A 16,788-nucleotide genomic window follows, 5' to 3' on the forward strand; every position below is an offset into this window, starting at 1 on the left:
CAGTGGACCAGAAAAGCAGGCATGATCCACTTAATGGAATGAAAGACAGGCCCCTGAGACAGCTTATATTTGGGGGTAAAGAAAGAAAAATTGGAAAGAATACATACATGGAGTATCCACAGAGACTCCTTGTTTAAAGTTGCCCTCAAACTTCCTGGATGCAAGGATTTGTCTCTTTTCAGGCATCCTTTTGTTCCCTGACAAAACTTCTGTTGGTCTAACTCAGTGTTTTCCTAATGTTTTTAATTATGACCCACAGTAAGGCACACAGTTTACGTCAACATATAATTGAAAACTAGACTTTTACAAAATAATATTTCCCTCTTCTGTGGGTAATGCACTCTTGTATTTTCTAGGCGTTCCTATTTGGTTATGAAAAGTCGATCATGACCCTCAAACAGGTCGCCACTCAATGTTTGAAAATCACTTGTTTGTCTAATATGTTCTCTAGGCTTGAAAATTCATTTCCCAATGATTAAGATTAAATAGGAAGCTCAAAACTCAGCTTCCAATTTCTTTCTTAAAGGCAAACTACATTCTAAATAAAATTCTCAGAGTTAGGTGATCAAGAAATTAAACCGAAAGCAGAGTTGGTGATTTCGGATAAGCCAAGCATCTTCTTTGCTAAAACACTTGACGGGCAAGCATGTATGTTGGATCTTTCTCATGCTACACATCAAGCACTAGGTGAGGATCCTTGAGTATTATTTCTCTGATGCTTTCAGTGAGAGATGCTTTTACGCTTTGTATACAAAAGAGTGGTCTGATAAATGGGGACGCAATTATGGCTATGACAGTCCAAAGCCATCATGTAATGCTGAAACTAATTCTCTTGACTAAGTAAGATCTAGTACGGGCCCTTTAGGTTTGGAATTGTAGTATAACTCTAGCCTACAAGACAGTACCTTATGGCTTGAGATCCTCTGCTTAAAGAACATTGTGCAGCAGAAGATTAATAATTTCCTGGAACATAAGTAGGAGAGGTAGGGAAGGAAAGCGTGATGACTCAGAGTGCCTGCTCATGGTCAAAATCCCGAGCTTCTGGTCAGGGCTCTGCTACTTGTTAACTATCTGATGCTGGCCAGGTGACCGGACCTCCCTGTGTTGCCATTTCTCTTCCACTGTATTGGATGCTGGTACCCATGCACTGTGCTGACGTGAGGGTTGAGTTACTGTGTAAAACTTATACAGCACATGGCACACAGTAAAAGCTCAAGGAACATGGTGACGACCCTTATGATCTGGGAAGGTGAGATTCTGGTGGAGCAAACACCTGAAGCATCTCCGGACCACAGGTGTCTGCTGCCAGGGCAGACGTGTATTTTGCTATCGCTCCTGGGAACAAAGGAAGGTCAAATATTCTTCATGGCACCACCTATGCAAGAATGGGCCACTGCTTTTTTCCCACTCTTTTTTTCCCCCACTCTTAGTAGAGGAGAAGGGCAAGGAATGTATCAAGGAGAATGGAAGTCAGAAAAGAAGTGTTAGTCCTTAAGGCCAGTACCACAAAGCCATTTCAAAGTTAGCCAGCAAGTGGATGAGAGGATGGCTTGAATCAATAGCCAGCATTCCTGGATCTGTGGGAACCAAGTTGAGCCCAGGATGGCAACTCCCAGCTGACAATCGCTCCAAGTCACAAACGGCAGCCATTTCAATGCTTCCAGCCTGAGACGGTTCCCTATTCTTTCTCTGTGGTAGAGAGAACGTGTACAACTAAAAGCTCTTTCTAGGTAGTGTTGAGAATGTGCCCTTATTATAAGATGGAAAGAAGAAATTCAACACCAAATACCTGCCTTAAATGGGTGAGATATTAATAAACACATTTTGCTTCACCCACCAACGTGAGTAAATCCTACCATGAACAAAATTTGGAAGATGGCTGCAGGCTGAGAGGAACAGAATGTCCGTAGGTAAATACAGAGTATTCACAAAGATGGGGGAAAAAAGAAGGGCGACTAAGAAGGTTAGGTGTTTGTGGAATGAAGCCTATCAACTGGTACATGCCATGTGATGTACATGAATGACTTGGGTGGAGCTTAAGAAAAATATGATAAAGTGTCTGATAGGTAGTTTTGCCGTTTCAGAATCCCTCATTATTTCCATCAGAGTCAAGAAAATGTTAAGATTTGCACGTGCACAGTGTACAGGTCGTCTTCTATTGTGATTCCATTTATTATTAAATTTTTCTTTTAAAAAATTAGGGGGAAATGTATCAGTTTGCAGGGCTGCCATAATAAATACCACAGACTGGGTGGTTTAAACAACAGAAGTGTACTGTCTCCCAGTTCTGGAGGCTGGAGGTCCAAAATCAAGGCGTGGGCAGGTCTGCAGGCAGCTGCCTTCTCCCTGTGGCCTCACATGGCCCTTTTCTCTGTGTGTGTCACCCTGATGATTTTGTGTGTCCAAAATGCCTCTTCTTACAGGAACACCTGTCAAATTGGATTAGGACCCAGCCTCATTTTAACTTAATTACCTCTTCAAAGGCCCTGTCTTCAAATACAATCACATTCTGAGGTACTGAGGGTTAAGGGCTTCCGCATATGGATCAGGGGCAGACACAATTCAGCACACAATAGGGGATCTTGAAGGAACTGTGAGAATTTCCCTTTAGCCAAGGAAGGTATGTGCCAGGCATCTTCCCAGGGACAGGACCGCTATGGCTCTGCTTTCAGCATCCCAGGGGTGAACCTGTGATGTGTGTGTGTTTCCTGCCCAGGTGGCCCTTCGGTGTATCAGCCAGGCCTGCCCAAATGTGGTGATCCCTTCTTACCTCATGCCTTGTCTGGATTTGAGGAAGATTTTGCCACACTTGTTATGATGTTTTTATGATTAGCTGCTCTGCAGGGCTCCCTCTTGGGAATAATTGATGATCATATTTAATCATATTAGCATCACTAACTGTTTTACCCTTCATCTGTAAAGCAGCACCAAGCTTGGACCCCTAAGCGCTGACAATAGACGCTGCTTCTCTCCACTCCCCCATCCCAGTTGTCACCTGCACCTCAAAGCAGACCCACTCTCTGCTTGCTCTCTCTGGAGCCCTCCATCTTACACTTGCCCTGGAAAGACTCGTAGCATTGTGTAGAAAGTTGCCCATCCAAGCAGCTCCAAAACTCCACAGGTGGAGCTGTCTTCCATCTCGGCAGAGCAGTGAGATTAGTGGGAAAGGCAGCCTGAGATTCCTGGACCCCTGTTCCATGTTGTTTCCAAAATGAGTCAGAGCTTCTGTGATATCTGTGACTAAAACGAGAAGAAAAAACAAAGATGTCCTTAAAGACTCTGGGTTTTTTTCTCCTAAACTAGTGAACGTTAGGGAATATATGCTTCAATAATCTGCTCTCACACCCTCTGGATCTGGCCTATGACACTGGTCTGTCTGGGACAGCCCCGCCCTGCTGGCAGGAGCCCTCGGACCACAGCCTTCCAGGCTGGTGACCCAGCCTGCTGGGGACCCCATGGCTGACCTTCTGACCCTGATACCCCAATCCCTTTGTCCCCCCATTGATCCTCTGGTTTTCCAGTGCATCAGCTTCTTGTCTCTGAATCATATTCTCCATATATCTTGGTCTCTGATGCCTTCCAGGGGACGTCCTTAACTATCACCTGCTGCTTCCTGAATCCTTGAGGGTTTCTCATTGCCAATGGCCAGTTGATGTGCTTCTAGGATAGGTATTCTAGACAAAAGATTAAACCAGAGTGACGTGACTTTTTGTCCTGATCCGTTGAGAGACCACCTATTAAAAAAAATAGGCAAAGCACTCTTTAGGGATTATTTAGCTTTAAAAAATACAGTAGAACAAGCCTAAGATTATTTGTGTAATAATATTCCTCTTACTCAATTTTATTTCTGTACACTTTCTTGACTGGGAGGCTAAGAAGTAGAGTCATAGGCCAATCACAGGGATCGGACATCAGTCATCCAGGCCCTAATCTGTAACCTGGGTGTGTTCCTGGTTTTGCATATCTCACGTGCAAGTGTCATCACCCAAATGCATGGAGGCTAAAAAAATACAGGAGACCAAGGCATTGTATCTTGGACTCTCTTTGGGTTTTCACCTTGCTGCGGACTTGGTCCATCTCATCTGACTTAACCTCCCCACTTCAGAGTCCTTCCGCCCCGCTTCCTACTTCCTTATCCCTAAGCCCTCATCTCCCTCACCTGGCCCTCTTCCTGTCTATTTTATCACCAGTGTTTTAACTTTGAGTTCATCCCATTCAGCTCTGTTCCTGGTCATTTTAGTTTTCCCCCCAAAGGCTCCAGGTTTCAACTAGGATTAAGGATTCACAAGTTTTGACCTTTTGAGCTTCAGGCTTGTAGGGACAGCGGCAGCGGGGCGTCTGCTCTCAGCTCTATCCCAGGCCCCTCACGCTCGGCCGGAACAGAGCTGAGCCCACCGTGCCTGGGCACACGCGGCTCTGCTGTGTCTTCTGCGTGTTCAGCAGAGTTGTGTGTCCTCTAGGAACCAGGACCTGGTCCCGGTTCTGCCCTCTCCCTCCATCACCACGACACCTTGTTCCCTAATCAAGCCAGCAGACAACACGGGCTCCTTTCTGACCTCCCCATTTTCACTCTCACTCTCCTGTACTCTGTTTTCCACTCAGCAGCCAACGTTAGATTTTTATTTTTCCTGAAACTCGTGTCACATAACTATGGTGGGATCCAGGCCCCTCTCCATCTGAGCCCCTGCCCTCTTTTTCATCCTGTATTAATATTCTCCCCCGCCCCCTCTCTAGCCCCCTGCTCAAGGCCATGCCAGCTGCATTGCTTCCTCTCTGTTTGTGTTCCTTCACCCCACTGTTGTTCTGGGGCTCTCTTCCTCGGGCCTGCACATGACTGCCGCCTTCATCACTCTGTCCTCAGCTCAGATGTCACCTCCTCAGAAAGGTCTTTCCTGCTGACTGTTCCTCCTGAAGCAGCCTTGTGCACACACACACACGCACATACACACACCCACATGCACACGTCCACATAGTCACACACACACACGTGCACAATTACACATACAAACACACATACACATATATACACATAAACACATACACACAAACACACATACACACATCCACACAGATACCCACATATACACATACACACGCACATACACACATACACACACCCACATGCACACGTCCACACAGTTACACACACACACACACATATACACATACAAATGCATACACACATATACACACGTGCACAATTACACATACAAACACGCATACACATATATACACATACACACGTCCACACAGATACCCACATATGCACATACACACGCACATACACACACCCACATGCACACGTCCACACAGATACCCACATATACACACACACAAACACATACACACACATACACATATACACATGTGCATACATACACATACAAACACACATACACATATATACACGTAAACACATACAAACACACATACACATGTCCACACAGATACCCACATATACATACACACACCCACATACACATGCCCACACAGGTGCACACACACACACACAGCCCTCCCCTGCCCCGTCCCTCCTGGCCCCATACACTATTTTATTTTTGATTCATCACCTTAAGTCATGTTTTAAATTATTACTTATTATTAAATGTCCTTTCTTTACACACCACAGTGTAAGCTCCGTGAGGGCAGGAACCCTCGTGTGTCTTGCTCACTGTTGCGTTCCCTGCACTCAGAAAAGGGCCAAGTACACAGTAGGTGCTCAGGAAATATTCCTGAAGGAGTGAGTGCCTTTCTGCCTCTCAAGTATCCCCTGGGTCTTTCCTCACCTCCACCCTCACGCCCACTTCTGTCCTCACTGTCTCTCACTCGGGCTCTTGGTGAACTCTCCCCGGGATGTTCCCTTCCCCAGCCTTCTTCCTCCCCAAAGCCCCCAGCTTTGCTGCCTGGAGTGTATTTTTCTCTCTCCCCCGATGCCCTCTGCTGCTGAACAAGGTAGCCCTCGCTCCATCAGGGATGGGGTCCACTGTGTTTGGCAAAGAACGAGCTGTGTGTGGAAGAGGAGATCCCTTCCTTGGGAGAGGACCAGGGCCTAACATCCTCCACTGTGTCCTCTACTTGTGAGGCCCTACAGTTTCTCAAAAGTGGGTGTCTGGGACCAGGATGGCCTTGAGACTTCAAAATGCCATTCAAATAGGGAGAGTTCGATCCCGTATTTAATCAGGATAACCAGCTTTCTGATCTGTAAAAATAAGCACCCTATCTCCTTCCCTGGACCTACAAGAACCCTGGCTATAGAGCAGAGGAAGGTGTTGAAAGGAGGCCACACGTTAGGTGGGGACCGTGTATCCATGATTTTTAATTCCCACAGTGCTTATCCCATGGTCTTCTACACAGTAGGCATGCAGTCAGTCAACTTGAAATATTTGAGTATTTACATTTTCCTATGCCTCGTGCTGTACCCTGGGGGCATGGGAGTGAACAAAATGGAAACAATCCCAACTAAATTATAAGCTGGTAGAAAAAAAGCCCTAAACTGATCATCATACAAACACATTGTAATTAGGAATTGTGATATACTTCAAAAGAAATCTACACAGTGCAACTGCAACTCCGCATGTTTGCTGCCCTGTGAGTGGCTCCCTTACAGTTGGCTGCTGCCTGCATTACATTAGGGTGAAGGAGCACTTATTCGTCCTTGGATGAGTGCACAGTAGTTTTGCTGGATTGCTCATGCATGGATGTAGAGGCCGGGAGAGTCAGAGACCATCGTACTAATAATTCCCCAGGTACTGGGGAAAGCTGACTCTCAGAACAGAGAACAAGGGTCCCTTCTGGTCAATAGAACTTCTTCCTTCATGTCTTATTCTTTTAGGTGATTACTTCCAGGAATGGGCTGTTTCTTTTTTCCATGGATTTTTGGCAAAGCATGAATGATGACAGTATTGGTAAATGAAAAATAAAAATTTTCACTACTCAAAATCAGAAACATAAAGAGACTGTGCAGACTTTGTATACTTACAGGGTGGCGATGTGAGAGAGCCTTTCTGGGGAAATGGCATGTAAATCTAGATGTGGAGGACAAAAAAAGGGTTATTCAAGTGAAGAACAGGAAGTAAAGCGGTTGAAGAAAGGGAGCAGCATTATATAGGTCTGGAGACTGGGCAAAAACAGGTTTGGGACGCATGGAGAAGTCTGCTGAGCCTGGAGTAGAGAGAGTGGGAGACAGGATCACTCAAGAGAGAGTGGAGAGACAGGAAGGGGCTGGATCACGCTTGACCTGCAGCCGTCAACTGCTCTCTTGATTGGGGATGCATGACTGTCCTGGGCTGTGCCATTTTAATCCTAATGGTGTGTCCCTGCTTCCTTGCTTAGCCTTTAAGCCTCTCTTATGATCCCTCTATATTTCAAGTCGGGACCACCACCATTCCTGAAAGCTTTCAGTTCTCCTTATTAACTCTGTTCCTTGGGGCCTGTCTTTGCCTCTCGGTGCCCAGGCATTTGCTGCTGGGTTAGGAGGAGGAGAACACGTTTCTTGTGGCTTAGATATCTCAGATCATGAGCCTAATCTACAATTCTCTTTCAATGAGGAATTCAGCAAAAGTACATGCTAAGATGTGCTTCAATATATTTATAGAAAATTGTATACAGTCCTTGAGAAATTTGTCAAGTGGAAGCCAACCAGATATAGAACGAAGAGCTACATACTTACTGCTTTTCATAAAATTGAGTGTCCTGACTGGTGTGAGGTGATACCTCATTGTAGTTTTGATTTGCATTTCTCTAATGATTAGTGATGTTGAGCATTTCTTCATGTGCCTCTTGGCCATCTGTATGTCTTCTTTGGAGAAATGTCTATTTCGGTCTTCCGCCCATTTTTTGATTGGGTTGTGTGGTGTTTTTGTTTTTTTTTTTTTTTTTTGATATTGAGCTCCATGAGCTGTTTGTATATTTTGGAGATTAATCCTTTGTCCATTGCTTCATTTGTAAATATTTTCTCCCATTCTGAGGGTTGTCTTTTGTCTTGTTTATGGTTTCCTTTGCTGTGCAAAAACTTTTAAGTTTAATTAGGTCCCATTTGTTTATTTTTGTTTTTATTTTCATTACTCTAGGAGATCTGTCATACAGAGTGAAGTAAGTCAGAAAGAGAAAAACAAATATTGTATATTAACACATGTATGTGGAATCTAGAAAAACGGTACAGATGAACCTATTTCCAGGGCAGGAATAGAGACGTAGACGTAGAGAACAGACTTGTATAGACATATATACACTACCAGGTGTAAAATAGCTAGCTAGTGGGAACCTGCTGTATAGCACAGGGAGCTCAGCTCCATGCTTGGTGATGACCTAGAGGGGTGGGAGGGTGGGAGGGAGGTCCAAGAGGGAGAGGATATATGTACACATATAGCTGATTCACTTCGTTCTACAGCAGAAACTAACACAACATCGTAAAGCAATTATACTCCAATAAGAAAGAAAATCGAGTGTCCTTTTAGTCTCACGTGGCCAAATCTAGGACTTGCACTTTGAATGGGGCAGAGGCAGCGATGTTTCTCTTTACGACATGCATTCGCTGTGCTGATTTTCATAATACTTCCTGCCGAGGAAAACCAGAGTCCTGCTTCCTGCCCGTGGTGTCCCACAGCCGTTTGCCCAGGGTCTCCCACGTGGTGACTGTCTCATCATCACAACACTGAAACCCCTCCCAGCAGAGGACGTTCTTAGGAAGGAGAGCTTTCTGCTGAACAAATCACAGGCCATAATGTGGCTATAAATACAAATCATGCAGCCAGTCGTGAAAAGATAACACAAAGGGAATAAAATCATAAAGCTGCCATATATTGAGCACTTAGCGTGTGTCGGATACTGTGCTGAAAATTAGCTCTGAGCTTCACAGCTGCTCTGCCCTGCAGGTGTTAACATCTCTGCCTTACAGGCTAGATAGAGAACGTAGGCGGAGGTGGGCAACGTTAGCCCCAGTACCACACAGGTTATAAATGTCGGGGGAATTTTTAAAGCAGGTCTGCCTAGTTCAAGCTCCAAACTCAGACTCTGCCAAGGACACTCAATTTTTCAAATCAGTCTAGGCCGTAGAGATCAGGACTTGATCAAAACAAAACAGAAACCTGTCAGATGCAATTCAGGGGCTAAGGGGCTTGATCCACAAATCATCAAAAGAGAGATCTGACCATAGGTAGCAGAGCTCTTGAAAAACTCTAGAAGTTGTGCATCTGCTGCCGTGGAAGTTGCTTTATACTTTTCTCAAAAATTCAGTCAAATGGCCTGAAAGGTTATGAGTCCCCTCTTCAAAATGCTGTTCTGTTTGGTTCTGCTTTGTTCCGTCTGTCAGTCTGATATTTGAGCAAATGTATAAGTGAATCGATATATCGAAGTACATTTTTTTCAATGTGTGTGAGACAGATTAGAGCAGGGTCAACTCAGAGGAATGATGCTTGAGTCTTGTTGGAGAAACCGAGGTGTACTGGCTTTGTGATTTCATTGTTTCCTTTAAGTTAGGACTTTATTAACCACCTGCTGTGGGCAAGGCATTGCATGCGATGAGGATACACTGAGGAACAAGCAAAGCTCGGTATCCCCGAAAATGCCCCTCCCCCTCCCCCATCTGGGACGTTGAGGCTTAGCCCCTGTCCCCCTACACGAACCCACAACTGACCATTTCCAAATTCAATCCACAGCGAGACAGAAGGAGAGCTTTATTCTGTGCGGCGTTCCCATGCTCATTTAGTCAAGTATGATTTATTGGCCTTGGAAAATAGTACAATCGCCTTTCTTAGACTCTCTGCTTACTAGAATGTATATTTTAATCATATGTGGTTTTTTATGTATGCCCTCTGGTGATTTTGAAATACCGAACTCTGAATTTATCGTTTTGATCAAGGAATCGCGTGTGCTCACTGGCCTTGACGTACAGCGCAGAGCTGCTGACCCGCTGTCAGTAAAACACGCTTTGTGCAATGTTTTCCCAGAAAAGGCGATGCATTGGCACAAATTGCTTCCCATTCTTGCGGTACCCTTGTTAGGAGCAGCATGCATTTTGCATGAGAGCAGGCAGGGGCTAGGACGCAGGCGCGGTTGTGGACCTCAGCAAGGCTGACGGCGTGAAAGGGGATGAAATCTGCTACTTTTCTCTCACTAGCACCACGTCCCCTACTGAGTTCACCAGCCACAGGCAATCGGAGAACTCTGAAGGTTAATTCTTTCTGCCCATACGTAGAGTTACGGCTCAGTGGACAAAGCCCTTGAAATGTTATCACCCCAGCCAGGACATTTTAAGTGGAAAAAATGGCTGGTAGTACAAAAAGGTTAAACGAATTAGAAAACGGGTCTCAAACAGATTTGCCGGTTGTTTTTTTTTTTCAAGAGTTGCCTAAAATATTCTGTAACTTTTATAGAGGTTGTGACTCGAAACATGTTTCAGCTGTATGATTGCTGGGAACTATTAAAATGAATAGCACAAATAGGGCAATTAAATATAGATGCGAACAGATTCAAACCCCAAGAGAAAATGAAGCTGCTTTGGTTTTTCTTCTAAAAACACGCAGGTGGATTTCTTTGGAATTGGAGTAAAGGCCTATTTTGAAAAGCTGGCTGGATAGGGAAGAAGGCTGAGGAGGCTAAACAGTTGTGACTACCTGGGCCTCAACTCCTGAAGGGAGACCTGTCCTAAGCGAAGGTATCAGCATAAGGCGGTGCTTCCGCTCATAACATACAGACCAGCTAGAAGAGATGGGCTCTGAGGATAAAAGCAAGGGACCGCCATCCGTGTAGCTTCAGACAGATGCCAAGGCTTCACTTTACACTTCTTAGGTCTCCTGTGACCCCATGTCCCTGGCACCCTGGTTTTCCTCTCCTGGCTCACAGCGAGTGTGAGAGGATAGGAAGGTCTCTCTTTGGTGCAGATCCCTCGTGTGTGAAGTGCGTACTAACACAGACGACACGGATGTGTGGGAAACAAAAAGCGGACATTGAGAGGTGCCTGTCTGCCTGGAAAGGGAAAACCGAAACTCATCGCAGGCACTGCTGGAACATGTTAAAGCCGATGTGTTTCCGACAGTTAGTTAGGGGCAAGGGGGATGACAAGGATTTGGACATCCCTGCATTTTGGCTTGCTGCAAAAGGCAGGGGAATTAAGAATGATAATTTGAAAATAGCCAAGACTTATGGAGCACTTACTATGCAGGGACTTGAAAAATTTCATGTCGTCTTTACAATAAGTAGTGGTAAATGTTAAAGTAAAAGATCCAGGAAGGGCAGAGCCAGGATCCAACAGAGGAAGCCTTCACTGGCCTCAGCTTTGCCCGTGGCCTGTGCCTTCACTGTGATGCCCTTCGACCCAGCAGTGTGAGTAGCAATCATTCCTCACAGGGAACTGGACGACTTTAATAAGACAAACACAGGGCACTTTCTTACAGGAGCTTACAAAGAGAGTTTCTTTGTAAGGAATAATTATACGGTGGCGTGACAGAGTAGAATGCAGAGCATATAACTGTGATGGAAAGTAACTGTTGTGCCTATTTATTCTGATGTCTTCTGAATATGTGACGTTCTCTAGAAATCCCAGAATCATGTTGCTGAGAGAGGGTCCTCAGAGATCTTCTAGAATAGCATGTTAGGGTCATCAAGCAGTATTGCAGAGTGTTTATACCTTCAGCACAGGATCAGTTCAAACAGATGTTGTTGGAAAGGATATTCCCTCATGTAACATTAAACCTTTTATCTAATTTAATTTACAGAACTTCTTTCAAATAGTTAGCAACCTTCTAGATGAAGACAACAAGGAAAAATGGGAAGATGCACAACAGGTAAAGCTGGAGTTATTTCAGAACTTAAAATGAAGTTGGTTAAATAAGGTTTCATAATATGTGAAAAAAGTAATGGCTTGCTATTCCAAGAACATAAAAGGAAAAATTTTAAAGTCATTCTAGGTTATCTCATACTAATTTTAGAGAAAACAAGTGACCTCCTTTATCATAACAATCTATGGAATCCATGATATTTAAAATGTGAAAAAACAGAGCAGGTTTAAGTAATGTTTACCTTTAAGGTATTAATACATAATGACTCTATGCCTTACCCATCGTTTTCTTTCCAGTCTACAGACTGTAGGAAAAACAGCTAATCTAAAAGGACACATTGCAAACTAAACTGTGGGAGTACTAACTAGTAAAATCATTTGTATTTACTCTGTTATGTGTAATCTGAATTATGTATACAGATGTGCATTTTGATTCAAAGCCAAGAGTTGTAAAAATGAGTTCTCATTAAAAGAAATGTATTCTGCTTTTTTTCTCTTTCTGCTAAGCATGGTAACTGTAGCAAGTAGCCTTATTGGTTTAGTTATTGTTTTAAAAATGCCTGGCCTTGCCATTTGTGCTAAACTCACTGACACATGGTTAATACTATTTTTTTCTAAATCACAGAAAAAGTGAGTTAGAAGTTAAGAAAGGGAGAATAAGCATGTTTTTAAAAATCCTGTGGAAATTTAATTTAAAAGTTTTCTACTTGACCCTTGTTAAAAATTCCGCGAGAACAATGCAATATTGAAAATGAATATTTATTGAGGTTCAAGTGGACCCTCTGTCTCCCTTTCCCTTTTTAATCATATTCTGGGCCTTCAGGAGTAAAGCATGCCCTTTATTTCTATTATCATAGGAACTCTATGGATAGACTCTAAAAATAGTCCAGTGTGGGACCACCTCATTATCAGGTACAAGTGCTGTGCTTCTGGCCATAGCAAGAAAAAAAAAAGAATCACTCCTTAGGTTAAGACACTGAATCTATCTTTTCCTACTAGTTTGAGTTATGTATTTGCCCTTGGCTTCATTCTAGAGGAGAACTGCCTCCACTCACTGTGAGAAAATGGTGTCTTTCCTTAGAATACACTGCAGAGGCTAAGTAGATGTTTGTAGAGTGCTGGAGACTATTAATTATGGATATATTTAGGACAAATGTATAATACCCTATTTAAAACAAGACTGCAATCCATTAGATGGTGTTATTTACTGCAAGGTCCCAACTTGAGCAAATAATGAACAGTGGCAGCAGAACTTTTTGTCACTGGAAAATCCTGAATCCATAATCCACCTATTTACTTGTGATTTTGAGTTAACTATATTCTTATCTTTTAAATATGTTTCAGTAGTGATGATCCTTAATGCTTCTTTGAAGTAACTATTTGAAATAAAAGCAACTATTCTGTAGTGGTGTTTTCATAAATGCAGCCACGTGGTAAACGAGTCTCCAAGTTTTTGGCACAAAGGGTGAACTCTTCAGAAATAAGAGCTGTTTAAAATCTACCAAAGATAATCCTTTGTCTATTTTAGAGGAATAGTCTCAACAAAATATAATATAAAGCATAGCTCTGTGTGCATTTGGAAGACTAGCTGAGTAAAATGGTGAATATTGACGTCGGAAGGGTTTTGCCATAAGAACGCACACTTTTGGACAATAAACAGTGTCATTTCATAGTTTGTTCACTACATATAAACCCCAGTTATGAAGGATGAAACTATGTTTAGCTAAAGCATCCTACTAAAAACACAGTGTACTAAAGTGAAAAAAAAAAGGCTGCATTCTATATAGCACTGTTTTATACACCATCATTGTAGTTGGAATGGACGGTCCCTTTCAATCATGATAATTGTGATCATCAGTATCTCCTTTTTATACTGAACGCTCCTGTGTCTCTCCAGGAGTGCATGAATTGTGTGGCCACTGAGCCAGATCCAGGCTGGCACCTGTTTTGTAAATAAAGTTTGGGATCATAGCCACAGTACCTATGGCTGCTATGGTACAGCAAGGACACAGCTGAGTTGTTCAGCAGAGACCCCGTGACCCAGAAAGCCACTCTCTGACCCGTTACAGAAAAAAAAAAAAAAAAAAAAATCAGCCCCAGCTCTATGACATTTGAAAACTGTTGGGAACATATAACTACAAACAAAATCTGCTGCCGCCCTAGAAAACCTCTCCCCAAAGTAAACAGGAAAGAAAATAGTTTCATTATTGAATAGGCATTAAGCCAGAATGTGATGTGCATCACAGGCAGTTCACTAAGAGATGCAAAGACAGAGAAATCTCACCCTTTGATACAGACAAGCGGATGTTCAACTCATTACACACGTGTTCTCGAGGTAAACAGTAGCTAGTTCTCAAGTAAATGGACTTTAGGTAGTTGATCCTAAATGCACTGGGTCATTGGGGTGACCACCTTGTTAGTTCATTGGCTTTATCCAAAGGAAAAATGAGCTCTGATACCTTAATGACTGCGGGCAGTTTTGCAACTCAGAGCGAGGCACCTGCTTAAATCAGGGTCTAACCCTCACACTGCCCCTCCCACTGCACAGCAGTCTGGATGATTACTTTCCACGGAGAGACATCCCTGGGTCTTTAAGCTGGGAAGAGGCTATTTAACTTTCAAAAAGGTTTACATGCATTTCAAAGAGACAGAGAAATAATTTAACCATTACAAGTTTTCTAAAGTAAATGCTCTTAAGGGAGGGGAGCAAGGCTTTAGGGAGGGAGTCTCTTCTTTAGTTTCAACAGGGAAGATTAAGCCTCTTCTTTTTAAGTGTATTTACCCACACACTACACATACTCATAGACACACACACCTACGCAAAAATAGAAGAAAAAATACAGTAGCAGCAGGAAGTTCGGAGCTGATGGAAATTTCACACACATTTTTGGAATGGGGAGGAAACCTCACACACATTTTGGGAATGGAATAGGCAAGCAATAGCATTTGTCCCCAAATCTTCCTGAAATTTAAAAAAAAAATTACAACTATCTATGCCATACGTTTCTAACTGTAATAACCATTGTTCATGTCTTCAACCATATGTGAGTAAGTATATGATGCATTCGAGGTGTCTGATTTTTGGATGGGTGCGGCCACAAGCTCCTGTAAAATATACACACTGTGCCTGCTGGCCACCCTGCCCGACGTGTCTTTCCGCTAATCAGAGTGTCTCTCCCCCTTCTGCACAAGCCTTTGCAAATACAAAGCCATTAAAATTCTCTAATCCACTTAAATTTTTCATGGCTTGAAGCTGCAGTGGTGCTGAATGGCTAAAAGCAATGAACGTAACTTCAAAAGACTTTCTGCTTTAATCTGGTTATATAATGCAGGCTGACTTTGTCAACATGATGGGTTACACATGCTAAAATTCATCTGTCTTTTCAAATGGATCTCACATTCCAGTCACTATTAGCTATTGCCAGAATCAGGTCATCTTTAAGCAAACACTCATCTGTTTGCAGTGTATGAGGCGGATGGTGCTGGGCGTGTCTTACATGTGTACATGTGAAACACCTATACTAGAGCTGTTTTATGATCCTGCAAGTATTGCCAATGCTATTATTCATATAGCAGCTATTACAATTATTAGAAATAAATGTCTCTCCCAAGATAGTTATTTTGCAGTGAACTTAATAGTCTGTAAATATTCATGATGGCAATAATAATTATTTTTTCTCCCAGTGTTCATCGTACAGATGCTAAGTAAAAAAAAATGTAAAAAGCCCCCAAATTTCAGTGTTTGTTCTATGTTATATTTAAGTGAGGAAAGGAACCCATCAAATATAAAGACATGCTACTTCTAAGTGTACAATCTGTTACATATTTTGAGTTTTCTTGGATTTATGAAGGATTAATCACGGCATGATATCACCTCCAGAGTTCTTGCTGTCTGACATTTGATGTCATTCTCAACTGTTAGTTCAAAAAATATACAACTGTTAGATGGGTTAAAAAATAAATTAATAAATAAAAATTTAAAAATAAAATAAAATGATTAAAAATAATTTTAAAAAGTAAAAAAGAAAATATACTGCTGCTGCTAGTTGGAGAAATGTCTTCAAATAAATCAGAGCTCATTTATGGTCTCATTGTGTCTTTTTAAAATTCCAGTTATATATTCTATTATATAGATTTTTAAAATTCCATCTAACCTTTGCTTATTTTTGTAGATTTATCCTGGCTCAATAGAGTTAATGCAGGTGATTGAAGATTTTATACACATTGTTGGAATGGGGATGATGGACTTTCAGAATTCATACTTAATGACTGGAAATGTAGGTAAGAAATAGGATGTTTTCCCAAAATCTGACTGAATTTTTAAAAAAATTTGCAAGTATCTGAGTCATACATTTCTAAGTGTGGTACCCATTGTTCATATCTTTGAGTCTACATGAGTAATGTATTGTGGATATTTGGTGTCTGATTTTTCAATGGGCCAACCACATATGCACTATAGACACATACCTACACACACACATTCGCATGCATCTGAGTGTATTTGTATACATTTATTTAAGCATACTTGTATTTATCTGCACACGTATATAGCAAATGTTTATTGCTATCCAATCTCATGTTGAAAATATATAGTATATACTATGTGATTATATAAAAAAAATAAGTCTTCGTGGTCTCGCAAACACTGTTCATGAAGATGCCGAGTCACTTTCTTGCTAGGGGTCCCAAAGAACTGCTGAATCTCCATAAGGGTGGGATGCTTCAGAGACCTTTAGGGGTCATTGTCACAATGCTGCTGCTGCTGAAGTTTTCTTGAGTGACTTCCAGGACACGGTGCGTCTCTCGAGTCTCTGTAGTGGATTCTGTAATGTTAGCACACGTAAAGTGAAAACATCCTTCTTCCTTTAGCTGCCTATAACATTGTCTCTTATAGGGAGGAATTACACAGAGAAGCAAAATCCACACGGCCTCATACAGTGCTACAATTATTGTACATTCAGCCAACAGCAATTATGTGAACCAAATGGCACATTTCTTTTTGTAGTTAAAAA

The 16,788-nt window shown here is 42.3% G+C and overlaps 1 protein-coding gene across 1 annotated transcript in view; it reads left to right on the top strand.

Annotated features, from left to right (window-relative positions):
* Nucleotides 1–16,788, top strand: part of ADGRB3 (adhesion G protein-coupled receptor B3) — a 784,426-nt gene that overhangs the window by 380,737 nt on the left and 386,901 nt on the right. The window contains exons 10-11 of the mRNA XM_068550879.1: nt 11,715–11,783; nt 15,949–16,057. Of these exons, the coding sequence (XP_068406980.1) occupies nt 11,715–11,783; nt 15,949–16,057 (178 nt within the window). The remainder of the gene's footprint in view (nt 1–11,714; nt 11,784–15,948; nt 16,058–16,788) is intronic.

The sequence above is a fragment of the Eschrichtius robustus genome, chromosome 9, assembly GCF_028021215.1.
Source record: "Eschrichtius robustus isolate mEscRob2 chromosome 9, mEscRob2.pri, whole genome shotgun sequence".
NCBI lineage: Eukaryota > Metazoa > Chordata > Mammalia > Artiodactyla > Eschrichtiidae > Eschrichtius > Eschrichtius robustus.